The 17,317-nt window shown below is 28.9% G+C and overlaps 1 protein-coding gene across 5 annotated transcripts in view; it reads left to right on the forward strand.

Annotated features, from left to right (window-relative positions):
- Positions 1-17,317, forward strand: part of LOC127285401 (synaptotagmin-7) — an 858,561-nt gene that overhangs the window by 553,216 nt on the left and 288,028 nt on the right. For 4 of the 5 annotated variants that reach the window (XM_051311398.1, XM_051311399.1, XM_051311396.1 and 1 more), the window contains one exon: positions 570-599. The exons of the other annotated variant lie outside the window; for it this stretch is intronic. In XM_051311398.1, coding sequence (XP_051167355.1) covers positions 570-599 — 30 coding nt within the window. The remainder of the gene's footprint in view (positions 1-569; positions 600-17,317) is intronic. 5 annotated transcript variants of the gene reach the window in all.

The following is a 17,317-nucleotide window of genomic DNA, read 5'->3' on the forward strand; positions in this document are numbered from 1 at the left end:
AAAGACTCCTTGTGTTCCAATGTCAAATGCGAATAATTAAAAAAAATTGTTTAATCTGCAACTTGAATGCAGGTGCTGCAAAATTGGAAATCTCCCAAACTGAATGGAAATTTAAAGCACACTGTTCACAATAAATTACTGTCAACGAAGAGATTAGAATGCGATAGGTAGCTTATCGTGAGTCGATTCAGTTTTAAATGAAATATTAGCACCGGAATATGAAGGGTTTTCTCTCATTCTATTCTTTTTTTTGGCCGGAGCGCTGGTACTTTAATATGCACTGGTCTCATTATCTCGCCTGTCACGTTGAGACGGCACAAAATACCAATGAAAATGCAAATGCTTGAAAATAATCACGAAAATAAAAAAAGCACAAAACCTCGAATTGGCAGGTTTTGTATAAGCACGGCTTTTTTCATTTCTCTAGGTCTTCTATATATATATATACGTAGTTTCACTGTTTACAGCTTCGTAGTTATCACAAACGACTAGAAATGCAAAATTGTAGCGAAAAAAATAAAACAAAAATCACGAAAATACTACATGACAACATTTTTATGATTTTTCAGACCGGTTACCCCAGCTATCGAAGAAACAAGGTATTCAAATGATTAATATAATAAGCTATGCTTGCACAATTTTTCTATCACCTCCACACAAATCTGAATTAAATTATTATTATATTTCTTTAACTCTCAAATTCGTAAACATGATTTATCTCACAGCTTTACAATTAACTCGTGCAAGCAACACTTTTTCTCTCCCTAAAGCTTTTTGTAGTTTACAGTATGATTAACTGAAAATAAACCTTATGTCAAGTTTTCGAATATATATTGAAGAAAAACACAATTTTTAAATTTTTTTTTAATTTTGTTTATCTTTGAAAAAAATTAACGTTTAACGTTCTTTGACTCATTTTAAAGGTGTTTTTTTACATAAGTCAAAAGAATTTGTTCTCCCTTAAAGTTCATCGAGTCGTGAAAATTAAAAAATTAAAATTATAAAAATAAATTCAAAATTTTTAAAGTCATTTCTATAAAAAAATAATGTGTAAAAATCAAATAACAAATGATTTGTCTAACAAATTTGTTTTCTTTTTGTATTCTACAAAAAAGAGTTACATGATTTTGTCGAATTTTTTTTATCAAGCTGTTTATAAGATTTATAGGTATTTTGTAATTTATAGATTAAAGTCTGATTTTTAAGTTTGTATATTTTAACTTTTTTTATGAAAAACTTTTAAAAAATTACTTCCTTTTACAAAAATTTTAGGTCTGGTCCCGTATTGGGAAACAAATTTTTTAATTTATTATTTTTATTTTATGTTTCTAATATGTTTTACTCACTTTTTGCAACCAAATATATTATTTAATCATAATTTTTAAACTTTTTATTAATTAACTTTCATAATTACATTTATTTTTAGATTTCGTAAAATAAAAGTTATATGTGACTGCGCATGAAAAGTAAAAATTTATGACCAAATAATTGATTTTCACTTTTTTGTTGATACTATTCAAGTATAATAAGTAGTACAATAATAACTAGTTACTCAATGAATTTCAACTTCTAAATCAGTGGAATTTCAATATAGCATCACAAAGCTGAACACATTATAAGTTGGTTTGCTAGTTAGAACTCTGTACTCAAGTGCCTAAAGTTCAGGGTTCGATTCCCCGCTTACTTTTTTCATGGAATTAGATTTCAGTTTTTCAAAATTCAGAATGGGCTTTTCAATATACCTAGCAAAAAATGTCTTAAAATTGATTGGATTTACTTTTAACTTGATATACAGGAGTTTTTTGAGTCACTGTTTACGAATATAATAGCATATTTGTAACACATATTTTTAATAATTGTTTTATATGTTAATAATATTAATATTAATAACAATTGAAGCAATGTTAGAATATTGAGAAAATGTTTAGGGTCTGTTAGGGTATTTCAACAATTTTTAAATTTAGCGCCGAATCTATAGTTTTTGATTTTATATCATGGTTATACTTGTTAATTAACAACATTCTTTACTTAAAAATACTACTATCTGATTTCGTAAATTTCTGTGAAGCAACTTAAATAAAGTTGTTTTTAGAATTAAATATGAAAAACAGTTTAACTTATGTTTACCTAATTTTTAAACAATGGAATATTCACCTCAAAAATAATTTTAATATGGATGAAAATTTGCGTAGTCTAATTCTTACTTCATAGCACTTTTTTTAAACTAAATTAACATATGATGAGGATTTTCCACGAATTTTCTAAACGAGCAAATTTTTTCTCGACAGAATTTTTATTTGACATAGCTTAATTTTTCTTGAGAGTTTCCACTCTATTTAGTTTGTATTACTCGCGCATTAAGCAGCACAAGAAATTTCTGGATCATAAAATTGTTCAGGAAATTCAAATTAATAAAACCATAAAACTGTTTATCTGAATTAAGAAAAGTTTTATATCACTTTAAAAGAAATCATTCCAATTATCTCAAAAAATTGTTTAAGAATATAATTAATATGATAATAAAGTCACAAAACAAATTCTTTAAAATACGCCTTTCTTTTATCCAGAAAAAATGTAACTTTTCTTGCATTACATAATTTATGTAATGAAATAAATTATCATAATAGAAATTAATTATTCAAAAATTTTAATTGATTTTTTTAAAATAAAGATGAAATGGTTTCCTGCGTAAGTAACTTTCATATCGAAAACATGGCAGATATTGAAAGCAAATCGAATGCAAATTATCTGAATAATGTTAATAGGAAGTCATGATTTGTTGAGACCTTTTGCAATCGAAGAATGGACAATAGAGTAAAGTGGTAATTCATCACTTAATAATAATTAATAAAGTTGGAAATTCCCTAACTATACTGAATATATCTCATTCAATGTCTCGTCATGGAAAACAAGACTCATCGAATATAGCGGAAAATACTTGGCCTAAAACTTTTCTCTATCTCAGGTGGAAAAGTTCCCGGTAGTGACTACCGGTACCGCTACTTGTACAGTCACTACCGGTAGCGAATACCGATAATTTTTCCGGGAATCGCAACCAAAATTTTTTGTAATTCCCGGATAATTTTACGGCACTCGGTACAGACGCGATACTGGATTTATACCGATTTTCGGATCCGACTTACACCCAATGTAGGAAGAATATACTGTTTGATAGGTCAATACTGGTTCTGTACTGAGGCGGTTCCGACTTTCGGATGTTTAATAAAATGCAATTTCTAATTTATTAATAATAATTGTCCAGAAATTTCTTAGATAATAAATCGAATATTTATGCACTGAAAAAAATAGTATTAAATCCAGAAAATTTTACTTGCTTCAAGTAAACCGTGGAATTGAATAGGGACAAGTCAATTACGGCATTGGTTCAAGTAAACGATTGTCTTGAGATAGTATATTTGGGACGAGAGCATATATTCTTGATCCAAGAAAATATGAAATTCGAGCAATATATTAATCAACTTGTAACAAATGTAAAATACATTAAAGGAAGAAAATATTTTCTTGTTCTGAGAATATATGTAGTCAAATCAATTGTTTCATTTGATTCATTCAAATCTTTGCAATATTGGATCAAGTAAGACAAGATTTAAATCAAAATATTATTTATATTGTGATGAGACCATATGTTCTTGGTCCAAGAAAATATGGAATTCGTCTAAGAAGTTTATTGACTTCTAAGAAATGTAAAATATATTAAGTCAAGATCATATTGTAATGAATTTATTTGTCGTAAATGTTGCGATAGTAGAAAAAATACAATTTATTAATATAAAAAAAATATACAATTTATTGCACGATCGATTCAAAAAAAAGAATGTTTTAATATTGCCACTCCACAAATACTTTCAAATAATCTGATTAAAACACAGGACCTTTTATAATTAAAAATCGCTATTTACAACAAATTTTAATCTTGTGGTAACTCTTGGATATAGTGCGTCAATATGATAGCAGAAAATACAAAAAAACGAATACAATAGACATAAAATTAAATGTGTGATCAAGTAGTTTCGGATATAAAATTTTAAATTTTGGGGGGTAAAATAATTATTAACAATGAAACTCACCGCTGAATGTCAAATTTAATTTATAATTACCCAAAAGGCAATAGTCAGAGTTTTCGAAAAAAAAAAAACTTATAATATATATCTAGTAGCCACGTGGCGAAGAACGGCTGAGGAGCTGCGTCGTGCAGAATGCCAGGCGTGCTCGAACGAATTGCTCCTAAAACTTTATCGTTCTTAATTTTTGAATCCTCTGATATTCACCAAATTAATTTGTTGTCGTCACGGTGGCTCGATAGATTAGTTTTATCTCAGCAGTTGTAGTTCCAACAAAAATAGATTGAAAATTACGAAGAAGCCTCACGCAGTTCAACTCACACGGCGATAAAGAGGTAGTTCACCAACCGCCCAATAGGGCGTAGCGAGCAACTTATTTGACCGCGCTTGGCGCGTCTATATTAAATTATAATAATTAGTGACCCGTAACCCCTTTACACAATGGGTTCGGGTGCCTGTGGCGACGGACTGGAGTGGCAATATTAAAACATTCTTTTTTTTGAATCGATCGTGCAATAAATTGTATATTTTTTTTATATTAATAAATTGTATTTTTTCTACTATCGCAACATTTACGACAAATAAATTCATTACAATATATATATTAACTCAAGAAAATATTTTCTTGACTTGAGAAAACTTATGGAGTTGAACCAAAAAAATATTTTTCCAATACAAGTAAATATTTACTTGAATTTACGCCCCCCCTTCCTACACTTCTTCCTTATCCCACCATGTCTAATTCTTAAGTCAAACATTTTTATTTATTATTAACATTCATATTTTTTATTATTTATTTAAATAATGTTTATATTACATACACATTTATATTTAATTAATACTTAACACAACTAAAACAAGTATACCTTGAATGAAAATTTTTCACGGTCCGAGGAACTGAACCCGACTTGCGCGCACCAAAGGCAGTAACGAAGACCACTATGCCATCCTGACTCAATTGATGGTTTTCAAAACCTCCTATTTAAGTATCACATCCATTTGGAGAGAAATATTTTCTTGGATCAAGAATACGGGATTTGTATTAAGTAAAAAATTATTTCAAAGCAAATGCATAAAACTATTTGATTCAAGAAATGAAAATTCTTCAGACAATATTTTATTATTTTGCTTAATAACCTAATATTCTTGATTGAATACTTTTTGATACTTCGGTAAAATAAAATATTGGGTTGCGATAATAACATATTTACTTCTGCCAAATACTACCCTATTGAAAATCCCCACATGGGATCCTATGTAAAATCCCATTCCCATATGGGAAACCACATGGGAAATTGGGACAGGAAATGGCATAGGAAAATATCAAAAAAAGGTTCGTCATTTCCCATGTCATTTCCTATGTCAAATCTCACGTCAAATATCATGTTAAATACCATGTTAAATACTAATTGAGATTCTTTATCATTTTTTTGAAAAATTTTCCCATGTCATTTCCCATATCATTTCCCATGTGAAATCCTTTATCATTTTTTTTAAAAATTTTCCCATGTCAAATCCTCTTTCGCCTTATCGAAAATACCCACATGGGAAAGCATATGGGAATCCACATGGGACAGCATATGGGAATCCATATGGGAAATGGAATACGATTTCATGTGCATTCTTCCAAATTATAAAACAAATAGATTTAAGCATAGGAAATCATATAAGATTTCATATAGATTCTGAAATCTCAACCTAAGATTTCACATGATTTACATATAGGAAACGATATAGGATTTTATTTGGGAATTTTTTAGTTCGCTGCTTTATGCAAGCAGCAGTTTAAAAAAAATTAATTATTTGATTAAATATCAAATAATAATAATGCAACTCATCTGAAAATAAAAAAAAGGTTAATTTACTTCTGCCTTAGACTCTCAACTTTTATAGTATTTCAGACTAATCTCAACTGTGAGAGAAAATATTTTCACCATCTGGTGGCGAAACAATAAAACTATAATGACGATCAACATCTATATTGAAATTTCCTATGTCATTTCCCATGTCATTTCCCATGTGAAATCCTTTATCATTTTTCGTAAAATTTTTCCATGTCATTTCCCATGTGAAATCTTTTATCATTTTTTCCAAAAATTTTCCAATGTCATTTCCTATGTCATTTCCCATGTCATTTCCCATGTGAAATTTTTTTTTATTTTTTCGAAAAATTTTCCCATATCAATTCCCACGTCAAACCCCATGTCCTTTCCCATGTGAAATCCTTCATCATTTTTTTGACAACTTTTCCAATGTCAAATCCTCTTTCGCCCTATCGAAAATGCCCACATGGAAAGATCAGTCTGGAATACTATAAAAGCTGAGAGTCTAAGGCAGAAGTAAAGTAAACTTTCTTTTAGTTTCAGATGAGTTGCATTATTATTATTTGATATTTAATCAAATAATTAATTTTTTTTAAACTGCTGCTTGCACAAAGCAGCGAACTAAAAAATTCCCAAATAAAATCCTATATCGTTTCCTATATGTAAATCCATGTGAAATCTTAGGTTGAGATTTCAGAATCTATATGAAATCTTATATGATTTCCTATGCTTAAATCTATTTGTTTTATCATTTGGAAGAATGCACATGAAATCGTATTCCATTTCCCATATGGATTCCCATATGGTGTCCCATGTGGATTCCCATATGCTTTCCTATGTGGGTATTTTCGATAAGGCGAAAGAGGATTTGACATGGGAAAATTTTTCAAAAAAATGATAAAGGATTTCACATGGGAAATGACATGGGAAAATTTTTCAAAAAAATGATAAAGGTTTTTACTTGGGAAATGACATGGGGTTTGACATGGGAAAATTTTTCAAAAAAGTGATAAAGGATCTCAATTAGTATTTAACATGGTATTTAACATGATATTTGACATGGGATTTGACATAAGAAATGACATGGAGGAACCTCGTTTTGATATTTTCCTATGCCAATTCCTGTCCCAATTTCCCATGAGGATTTATATGATTGATTAATGTTTAATTTAATTTAATTCTTTGTCACTCACTACAAAAAAACTTGAAACGAAATTTATCTGCATAAAATTGAAAACGATTATAAATTATTACGCCGTGAACATGCTGCAACATGAGGCACACGCAGCTGTTTGTGACTTTACGTAGCTGATGCGCGCGCAGTGAACGCTCGTAGTAAATTAGCGTGCTTAAGTTTGGAAAAAATATTTCTTTGATTCAAAGAAATTTTTCTTTAGATTAAACATGTCAGTTAAAAAAATTTCCTTAATTCAAAACGTTCCAAAATCATTTTTTCTTAAAATCAATTAAATTTTTTTATTAAATAAATTTTATTTTTGACTTAATAAGTGATTTTATAAAATGATTTCTTTGATTCAATCAAATCATTTTTATGTGTGTAGATAATCGTATTTTTCAATAATGAGTATTCTTAATCAAATAGCGTTATTTTTCAGATACACAAAAAAATATTTTTCCTATTCTAATAACAATATTTTCTTTATATATGTACGTGTACTTACTGAACAACTCGAATAAATAAATTAGGGAATCAAACTTATAATATGTATACAAGTTTATATTATTGCTTCAGGAAAATTGCTTGATTGCATCACTTAATTCGACCGAGAAAATAAATTATTTCAATTAAGGGAATATAATATTTATTCAAGAAATTCAATGTTTTTGAAACATGATAATATAGTAATGCACTAAGAACAATAAAAATTCAATTTAATTAACGTTTATTTCAAGCAATATAACTTTTTATATAATTTAAACAAATATTTAGTTATATTAATATTCTGATTTTCTTGTCTCAAGACTATGAGTGTTGGATTAAGTAAAAACTGTTTTTAAAGTGAACAAAAAAGTGATTTGATTCAAAAAACTAAACGACTCCACGTACTTTACTTAACATAAGAACATAATATTCTTGTCTCAATACTTTTTGGGACTTCGTGCAAGTAAAATATTTTGTTTGAAAGAATAACATTATTTGCTTGTATGGAACTCACATTTTCTTATGTCAAGTACATTGCCCAATGCTAATAACTACTTGGCACAAGAAAATAAATTTCTTCCATTAAGATGATATTGGCTTGATTCAAGTAAAGTATCTCAAGTAAATGCATTTACTTCATTCAATGAACTTTTTTTCAGTGTCAAATATTTATATAAAAAACAAAATTAATGCATTACGTAAATATTTTGTTTTTAATTTTTAGAGAGTATATTAAAAAAAAGTTATCAATAAAAACAAAATTAATTTGTGAAACTTAATTAATTAAATAATTAATTTGAAAAATGTTACATTTATTATACCTAAGTTCATGAGCTTAAAGACTTTAAAATTTAATTAAATAAATACTGTATTACACTTTCCAACGATTAAACCAATTATTAATAACACAGCCACACAAAAAAAAAATACCCGGGCCGGGGAATGAAACCACCATTTCTTGATGTATTTTGATGCGCTGAACACGAATCTGAAGTCCGTTTAGCTCCATCACGTCAGGATTTTGACATAACCTCAAAAAACATAGCTGATTTTAAATGACAGGAGAAATTTTTTAAATAATGGCAGATTTGCTTGAATCTTGTTACTCGGAGGTTTTTGCGGTCGCTGATTACGAATTTAACGTCAGATTTATAAAATTCAAAATGGCGGATCCAATATGGCGGACGAATTTTTAAAAAGTAGTTGGATTTTTACGAAAATTGGTATCTAGGGGTTTTTGGGGTCGCTGATTACAAATTTATCGTCAGATTATTCAAATTCAAAATGGCGGATCCAATATGGCGGACGAATTTTTAAAAAGTAGTTGGATTTTTACGAAAATTGGTATCTAGGGGTTTTGGGAGTCGCTGATAACAAATTTATCGTCAGATTATTCAAATTCAAAATGGCGGATCCAATATGGCGGACGAGTTTTTAAAAAATAGTTGAAATTTTTATGTAACTTGGCCGATACTGGGGTTCCGAGTCCCTGCATCGTAATACGTTTCCTATGTGTGTCTGCCATGACGGCATCAAAGCCATTATCCAAGGACTTAGCCGGATAGCGGACAAACTCCGTTGCCCACCGTCACCGCGTGGAGCTGCCCTGGATGCAGACACATGTAGAAACATAAAGATATTTGACCACCGTACTATATCTGCCATTTTACATTTGAATAATCTGACGTTAAATTCGTAATCAGCGACTCCAAAAAAACCCCATGATACCAATTTTTATAAAAATCCAAGTACTTTTTAAAAATTTGTCCGCCATATTGGATACGCCATTTTGAATTTGAATAATCTGACGATAAATTTGTAATCAGTGACTCCCAAAACCCCTAGATACCAATTTTCGTAAAAATCCAACTACTTTTTAAAAATTCGTCCGCCATATTGGATCCGCCATTTTGAATTTGAATAATATGACGATAAATTTGTAATCAGCGACTCCCAAAACCCCTAGATACCAATTTTCGTAAAAATCCAACTACTTTTTAAAAATTCGTCCGCCATATTGGATCCGCCATTTTGAATTTTATAAATCTGACGTTAAATTCGTAATCAGCGACCCCAAAAACCCCCGAGTAACAAGATTCAAGCAAATCTGTCATTATTTAAAAAATTTCTCCTGTCATTTAAAATCAGCTATGTTTTTTGAGGTTATGTCAAAATCCTGACGTGATGGAGCTAAACGGACTTCAGATTCGTGTTCAGCGCATCAAAATACATCAAGAAATGGTGGTCCCATTCCCTGGCCCGGGTACTTTTTTTTGTGTGGCTGTGTAATTATTATTCATCAATTAATCTTTTAAAATTATATAATATTATGAACAAGTTTATATTTTATTTTTAAACAGGACTGAAATTATATTTTTAACCCATCAATCTTTTATAGTGAAGTTAGCTTCACTTAAAAAATATATCGAGAACTGATAATTAGATTGTGGCAAACCCACGAAAAGATGAAAAGCAGCATTGGTTTTATAAATATTAATCAAAATAAATAAATACAAATAATCAAAGCATTCAATAATAAAAAAAATTTGTTTGCTGTAATTTATATCAGCATTGTTTTGCTCAAGTTCTCAAGCGAGCGAATAGCTTAGTGGTTAGCGGATTAGACTTCGGTGCGTTAGATTAAGATTGGCTTGGGTTCAAATCCCCCTGCGAGCATTAGGGATTTTAATGTGTATAAAAATGTGATAAATGTGTGAAAAATTCTTTAAGTGAACTATAAATGAATAATAATTAATAAACGTCTGGAATAATAAATTAAAAAATTATTTTTAATTTTAAAACTCGGAATTTTTTTTGGTTCTGCGCCGGTTGCTAGACGGAAGAATGCCAGTTCCCAGCCGGTTGCTGGGTGGTAGAATATTTATACCTAGCCCATTGCCTGCTCTGTTTCTTAACACGTCATCTTTCGGAACTATACCAGTTCTTAGCTGGTTTAAGACCCGTAGCGAACAGGATCGGCCATCTTTTTGGCGTCATTTTTCGGAATAATACCAGTTCCGCGACGCGTTGTCAGCCGGTGTAAATCCAGTACCGCCACTCCGGCGTCGATACAGGCCGGGATCCGCGCCGGTTGTAAATTACCGACTGGGTACATTCATTTCATAATTCAAAATTAATGGAAATTTTAATTGCCTTGGAACCAATCGCATACTTAGTACTATAAATAAACTTCACTACTCGAAACTGTTTTATGAAAATTCACGATATTAAATTGTAAATAAATAATAAATAGTAACATTTTCAGGTTAAGAATGTTGTGAATGGTATTGGCTATTTGTTTCATACTTGGAGTACCCTTACGGTTTCGGTTGCCTTTTTCCTTCTATTAAGTGGATGCTAAGGTACAGGCCTTCACTACTCTACTTTTAATGAAAGGTTGCCATTGTCTCTACTTGCCATTTGTCATACTTTTCGTCAACTGCCGCACCTTGCTCTAGTGTTTAGTGACTTTATAGTAACTTTTTAGTTAAAATTAAAAGTTACTAAAGCAGGGTTCGGTAGTTGACGAGAATTATGACTAATGGCGAGTGGGAACAATGGCAATCTTCCGACTAGTAGCTTCCAAGCCACGGAGGAATAATAAGGAGACCGATCTCTGCGTTTGAAAATGTCAGAAAAACATGTACGATAAGTGCCAGGTTCAGTGCATTGTACTCAACTGGCCAAAGTAGTTGAGCATGCGCATTGGCCCTCAATTTTGACAGATGAAAAGTGTGGTTATGCGATATACATATATGTCCCAAAAAAAAATCTTAGTGTTCAGTGTTTATTTCAGAAATTTTATTTACCATTGCGATATTGTATCTCCAAAATCATGTGTAAGTATATAATAATGTATGCTATTGGAATATTTAAATTGTCAATAAATTGAAGTAATTATTAAAATAATAATGGAGCCATAGTAATTACAAACATATTATTTATTATGTATGTCATGAAAAATATTTTTCTTACATCCTGGCACACAGCACGACATTTTAAAATAAACATTAATAATAATTATTAAAATAATAACATATAACACCTTCATCACAACACGCATGGAAGACTTGAGAAATATACGTCAGCCAGATCTCACTCGCGCACTTTTTGCGAGAGAAAGAGACAGCACATGGCTAATGCGCATGCTCAGCTACTTTGGTGGTTGAGTAAAATGCAGTGAAACTGGCATTTATCGTACATGTTTTTCTGACATTTTCGGAAGCGCTACCTACAGCAAGATCGGTCTCCTTACTATTCCTCCGTGTTCCAAGCTACGTTTATGAGTACAATACAATTATTGCCATACGTTTACGTTCCCTTCAAGAGTCTATTTCTGCTTAGGCCTTTACTACAAACAAAAAATTTTCTTTGCAAATTGTTGCCGTAATCAGCTAACAACTAGCAGATGAAATTTTGAAGTTAACAACTTTACCACTAGATGGGACACCTCTGCTAATCTGAAAAGAAACAGGAAAATCGGTTACAGAAATTAATCTTCGTCAGTTTAAAGGTAAGTCCAGAATAACTAAAATGCAACTAAGACTCGACCTAGACTCAACTCTCAACTTCTCCAGAGAGTACAAAATATGTCAACCATGTAACGCAAAACTTTAGATAATAGAGCTAAATTTAAAATTTATTAAAATAAAGTGTCTATTTAGGGAAAATGATATAAAGTTTCCAGACATTTTAAAAAAGTTTAAATTGAATTAATTATATTTTTAGAAAAATGAATAAAATTTGTGAATCTGCCTTCAGATTCGTTATCCCCAAGCCGACCAAAAACACCTCATGAAATAAGTTTCAAGTAAATCCAATCGCACACGGAAAAAAAATGAATGGATATCATAACCATAAAAATATTGTTATTCATAATATTGTTGGGGTATCCATTCATAAGCCTGGCGCAACTTCAAGTATGGAAGAATTTAGAAAAAAAATGGTTGTGGGAACCATATAATATTTGTAAATTTGATATGGATGTACCAACCATATGTTTGGTTGTGTTTTCAATACCGCTATGGATTTTACTAGTTTGGATCTCCTATCCATTTTTCAATGGTTACGCTCGTTGATCTAAATAGATGTACGCGTGTGTGCGGTAATCAGACTCGGTCAGCTGGTCACATATTCCGTCGATGAAGAAAAACTTTATTTTACTTCAAGACCACCGTGAGCGCTCTAGAGAAAAAAATGTTAATTTTCAAGTTTTAAATATTTTAGGCCCACTTTTTCTTTCAGCTTTCATATAAAAAAATTAAATTTATTTTTCATTTCTTTTTGTCAAATAATTTTTTTTTTTAAAATACATTTTACATTTCTTTTTCATCTTTAACAAGGTTATAAAATGATGCTGTATTACGAAAATTTAGAAAAAAATTCATTAATTAACAAATTTTGTAATTGAACAATTCAGGAAAACTTTAAATTCAAACTTCTTCCACAATTTTTGATATTTTTTATCTACAATTTTTTGTTATACTTTCTTCATCATTCGCACGTAATATTACGAAACATTTCAAAAACCGCTTAAAAATATTTGACTAATTATTACTATCTTTTTCTGCTTTATCATAAATACATTGAAATTTTTATGTATTTCAAATAACCGTGTAATATTACAGTAATATTAACCTGTAATATTATCATGAGACAGACATTTTAACATTACGTGCTACTTGGGTAATTGGGATTGGCGCTCTGGTGACTTTTACCTAGTTCGTCAGACATTTTGGTTTTTATTTCTCTTACTATCGTGTTAATTAAAGAAAGATGAAAAAGGAAAATGGTTGTCAGAAGTAGGTAAACACCAGATGGCGTATTGAAGTTTAGCAAATCCCATTACATAAAAAATTTTAATTGAAATTTCACCTAATTCTTTTAAAATTGAACTTCTTCCACTTGATATTTTACATCGTAAATTTTTTTTACACTTTTCTTATGACTTTGAACAATGAAGCGTACGGATTTTAAAAATTTTTCATTCTTTTCATTTTTTCAAAGATTAAAATTTCTAAAATAGTTAAAAATATATTTTAAATTTAAATTATAATGACAATAATAAGTTTTGCAATGGAATTATTTCCTTTTTTTATGAAGCTGATTTTGATAGAATATAATGAAGAAAATCAGTTTCATAAAATGACGCTTTTCGATTCTTAGAATAAAGATCAATGAAATGGAAAATGCTTTGAAATGCAGTAGTGCAGGTAGAGTTTTCATTAGTGGTATACTTCAATGGCTTTACCACATCTAGGAGAATATTACATTAGCATATAGTTAAATATACCATTGCTTTCAACCCCCCTTTATCTATATTCTGTAATATTATGCAACTGAAATATTTTATCCGAAGAGGCATATAACGGGACTGTAGATATACGCTTGGGTTTCGAAACGCACTTGCTACTGAAAATTACGCAAAGTGCCTCAGAGTGCTTTTTATTTATGATTCTGTAATATTGAAAATTTTATTTCCAAAAAGAACATTTATACTTGATATGAAAATTTCAAAAAAAAGGGATCACATCATCTACATGCTTTAAAGATTTTAATAAATTACAACCATGCTTGCTCTGAAGATTACAAATTTTTTTTTTGTTTTTCAGTGAAAATATTTTTTTAAAATATACTCTTACTTAATATGAAATTTGTAATAAAAAAATGTTTTTCACAATATAAAAATTGAAAAAACCAAATAATTTGAAAAAGAAATTAATTTTTTTTACATTTTAATTTTTGGTAACTGAAATAATGTTTGTTTTATATTTTTCCCCGAATTTTAATAAATTACTTTTTTTTAAATTATCTTATCTAATTTTTACTTATGCATGTTGATTTGGAGTCTTATATAAAAAAGTTTCATAAGTCTATGTAAAAGAATTTCCACTGGAACAGGACGATTTGCATAACATTTCTATAAAAATGTTAGAGCTTGGCAAACGAGTTTCACTTCTATTAGTAAAAAATTTTATTCCTTTTGTTGAACTTGCCTGTAAATTGGATTTTTCAAAATACATTTTTCTCAAAAATTTTAAATATTATTTTTAACATTTCGATGTTTTTTTTTGTATTGAAAAATGTAAGTTTCGAATTTTTTAATGTTCTTTTTATTAAATAGTACATAAAATAATTTGATTCTTTAAATTTTTTATTTAATTGCGTAATAACATTAATAACGTAAATTTTATTTAATAAATAATTTTATTTTATAACTAAATAACATAATTTTAAAATTCTGTAATAAAAATATCAATTTTCTTTTTAAGTAATTTTCATGACATTATCAATTATCAGAATTTCTCTATTATCATAACATATTTCTTTTTGAGTCGAATAAGATTTAAATCTTTAAATTACAATCTCTGGTTTCACAATAAAAGCTTTTTCTTTTCATGATTTTGGCACTCAAACACTGTCACGTGGTCTGAGTATAAATTTCACCTCCATATAGTTATTCTGAATGCTACCCATTATTATAGAGATTTAGAAAAAATTTTTGAATGCTGAGCATGAGAAATATTAGGTATATTTACTGAAACTAACTATTTTTTCAAATTCTGATAAAATTTGTATTCAATTATTTTGTACTATTATTAAATACTATTTCCACATTTAAAATCATTTCTTATTAAGATAAAACACCCGGTAGTCGATAATTTTGATATAATTGGGATATTGTTAATTTATAATTTAATTAAATTAATATTAAAAGTTTTTTATTTTTGTAGACTTTTAATATTAACTTATTTAAACTAAAAATTAACTAAATGCCAATTATATCAAAATGATCGACTACTGTGTGTTTACATTATATTTACATTCTGGTAATAAATTATCATTTATTAAAAAGATAAAAAGAAATATAACAGACTCTTTCCAAAATATTTTTTCTCTTGACTTTCATTGAAAATTTGTTTTTATTGAAAGCGAAATAGTTTTAATTATTTTTTTTATTCTACAAAAAGTGTGTTCACTTTGATCTAAAAAGGCACCAACCAGGAAGCAGTAAAACATAAAAATGTTATTTTTATGTCGATTCATATCACCGACAGTCAGAGTATGAAATGCGTTTTGTTCAATAATTAATATTGCGTAAATAAATTGCATACGACATTTGACTTTTTTAACAAATTCAATTCTTTAGAAAATTTATATCTAAGTGAAATTAATAATTGAAATGAGATTTTGAAAACAGTTTTTTTTATTTAATTTATAATCAAAATTTATTCAATTTTAATTACACGGTGTTACAAAAGAAATAAGTCGAAAAATTTTCTTATCGGACCTAATGGAGGTTGTAGGTAACAAAAAACTAAGAAGAATGGTATATTAAAAATTTCCCTAACACCCTCAAATTTTGATTTTAGAGTCAAAAAACCATTTTCACGTACTATATGTTTATGAATAAATACTTACATTTGTTTCTGGTCATGCAAAGAGAAAAACTGCAATAAATCAGTCAATTTAGATTCAAATTTAAAGTCAATTACAGAAATCTATTCAAATAGGGCTTATAGCAATAGTAATTGTAGCAATTTAGTACTCTACGTGGGTTGAAAACTGCTTTTCAGCTTCAAAATGAAAAAGAAAATTTTAAATCGGTCCAAAAATAAAAAAGTTACAAGGGTTTTTATTCATAAACATATGTGAAAATGGTTTTTTGGCTCTAAAATCAAAATTTGGTTGTGTAAAGGAAATTTTTAATATACCATTCTTCTTAGTTTTTTGTTACCTACTTTCATTAGGTCCGATACGAAGTTTTTTTCAACTTATTTTTTTTGTAACACAGTGTTATAGTTGAATTAAATTGTTTGAAATACTGACGGGAATCGAATTTGAAGTAAGAAACAACTGTGTTGCGAATTAGCATGAGGCTGACCTTGAGGTATATCTCGATATTGCAGTATTTGCGCGAAGCCAGTCTAGATATATACATATATACACATTTGCTGTGTAGCGTCGGTTTGGCAACTGAAATTAAGTCGTGAATTTCAACAACACGTGCTCCAAATTTACGCTAAATGCTTTTCACACTCTTTTTCCAAAAAGTTACGAGTCTCCATTTTATTTTTGCATAAATAATAAACAATATCGATTTTCATTTTATTTTAACTCGGCTTTAATACATAGCTTGTGCAAATTGGAATTTTCGCAAAAAATGCTTAAATAATTTTTGAGTTTTAATTTAAAAATTCTATCTTGAAACATTGAATTTAAAATTATTTAATAATAATTAGGAGAAGGTGGGGGAATTGGAGCCCCTTAAGGACAATGGTTAAAAAACCAACTTATTGTTATAATAAAATATTTTTTTGGTCATTTTTTACTCCTTTTGTTATTTATTTTTAATTATAATTAATTAGAAATTAAGAACAAAAAAGTAAGTTTACAAAAAAAAAATGTTTTCTAAAAAAATACATTTTCTCCCACAATACCTGTGGGGTATTGGGAGCTCTCACTTGAAATTCCAATAAAATGATATAATTTTTATTTTCTTTAGATATTTTTCTTATTTTGTCAATAGCTCTCGACAGATGAACAATAAAACACAAATATTGATTCTAAACAATTAAATATTCAACAATATCAAATTTTATAAATGAATTTTGTTTAATTTTCAAAAAAAAATAAGAAAAGCCATATCGAGGTAACGAAACTCTGCTGGCTGGCACAATTTTCCCATTACCCCAAAGAATTTTCAAAGGCCACAACTTGAAAAAAAGAAAAAAAACATATAAAAATTT

The sequence above is a fragment of the Leptopilina boulardi genome, unplaced genomic scaffold, assembly GCF_019393585.1.
Source record: "Leptopilina boulardi isolate dan_hultmark-lab unplaced genomic scaffold, ZJU_Lbou_2.1 LbouV2_332, whole genome shotgun sequence".
In the NCBI taxonomy this organism is placed as follows: Eukaryota; Metazoa; Arthropoda; class Insecta; order Hymenoptera; family Figitidae; genus Leptopilina; species Leptopilina boulardi.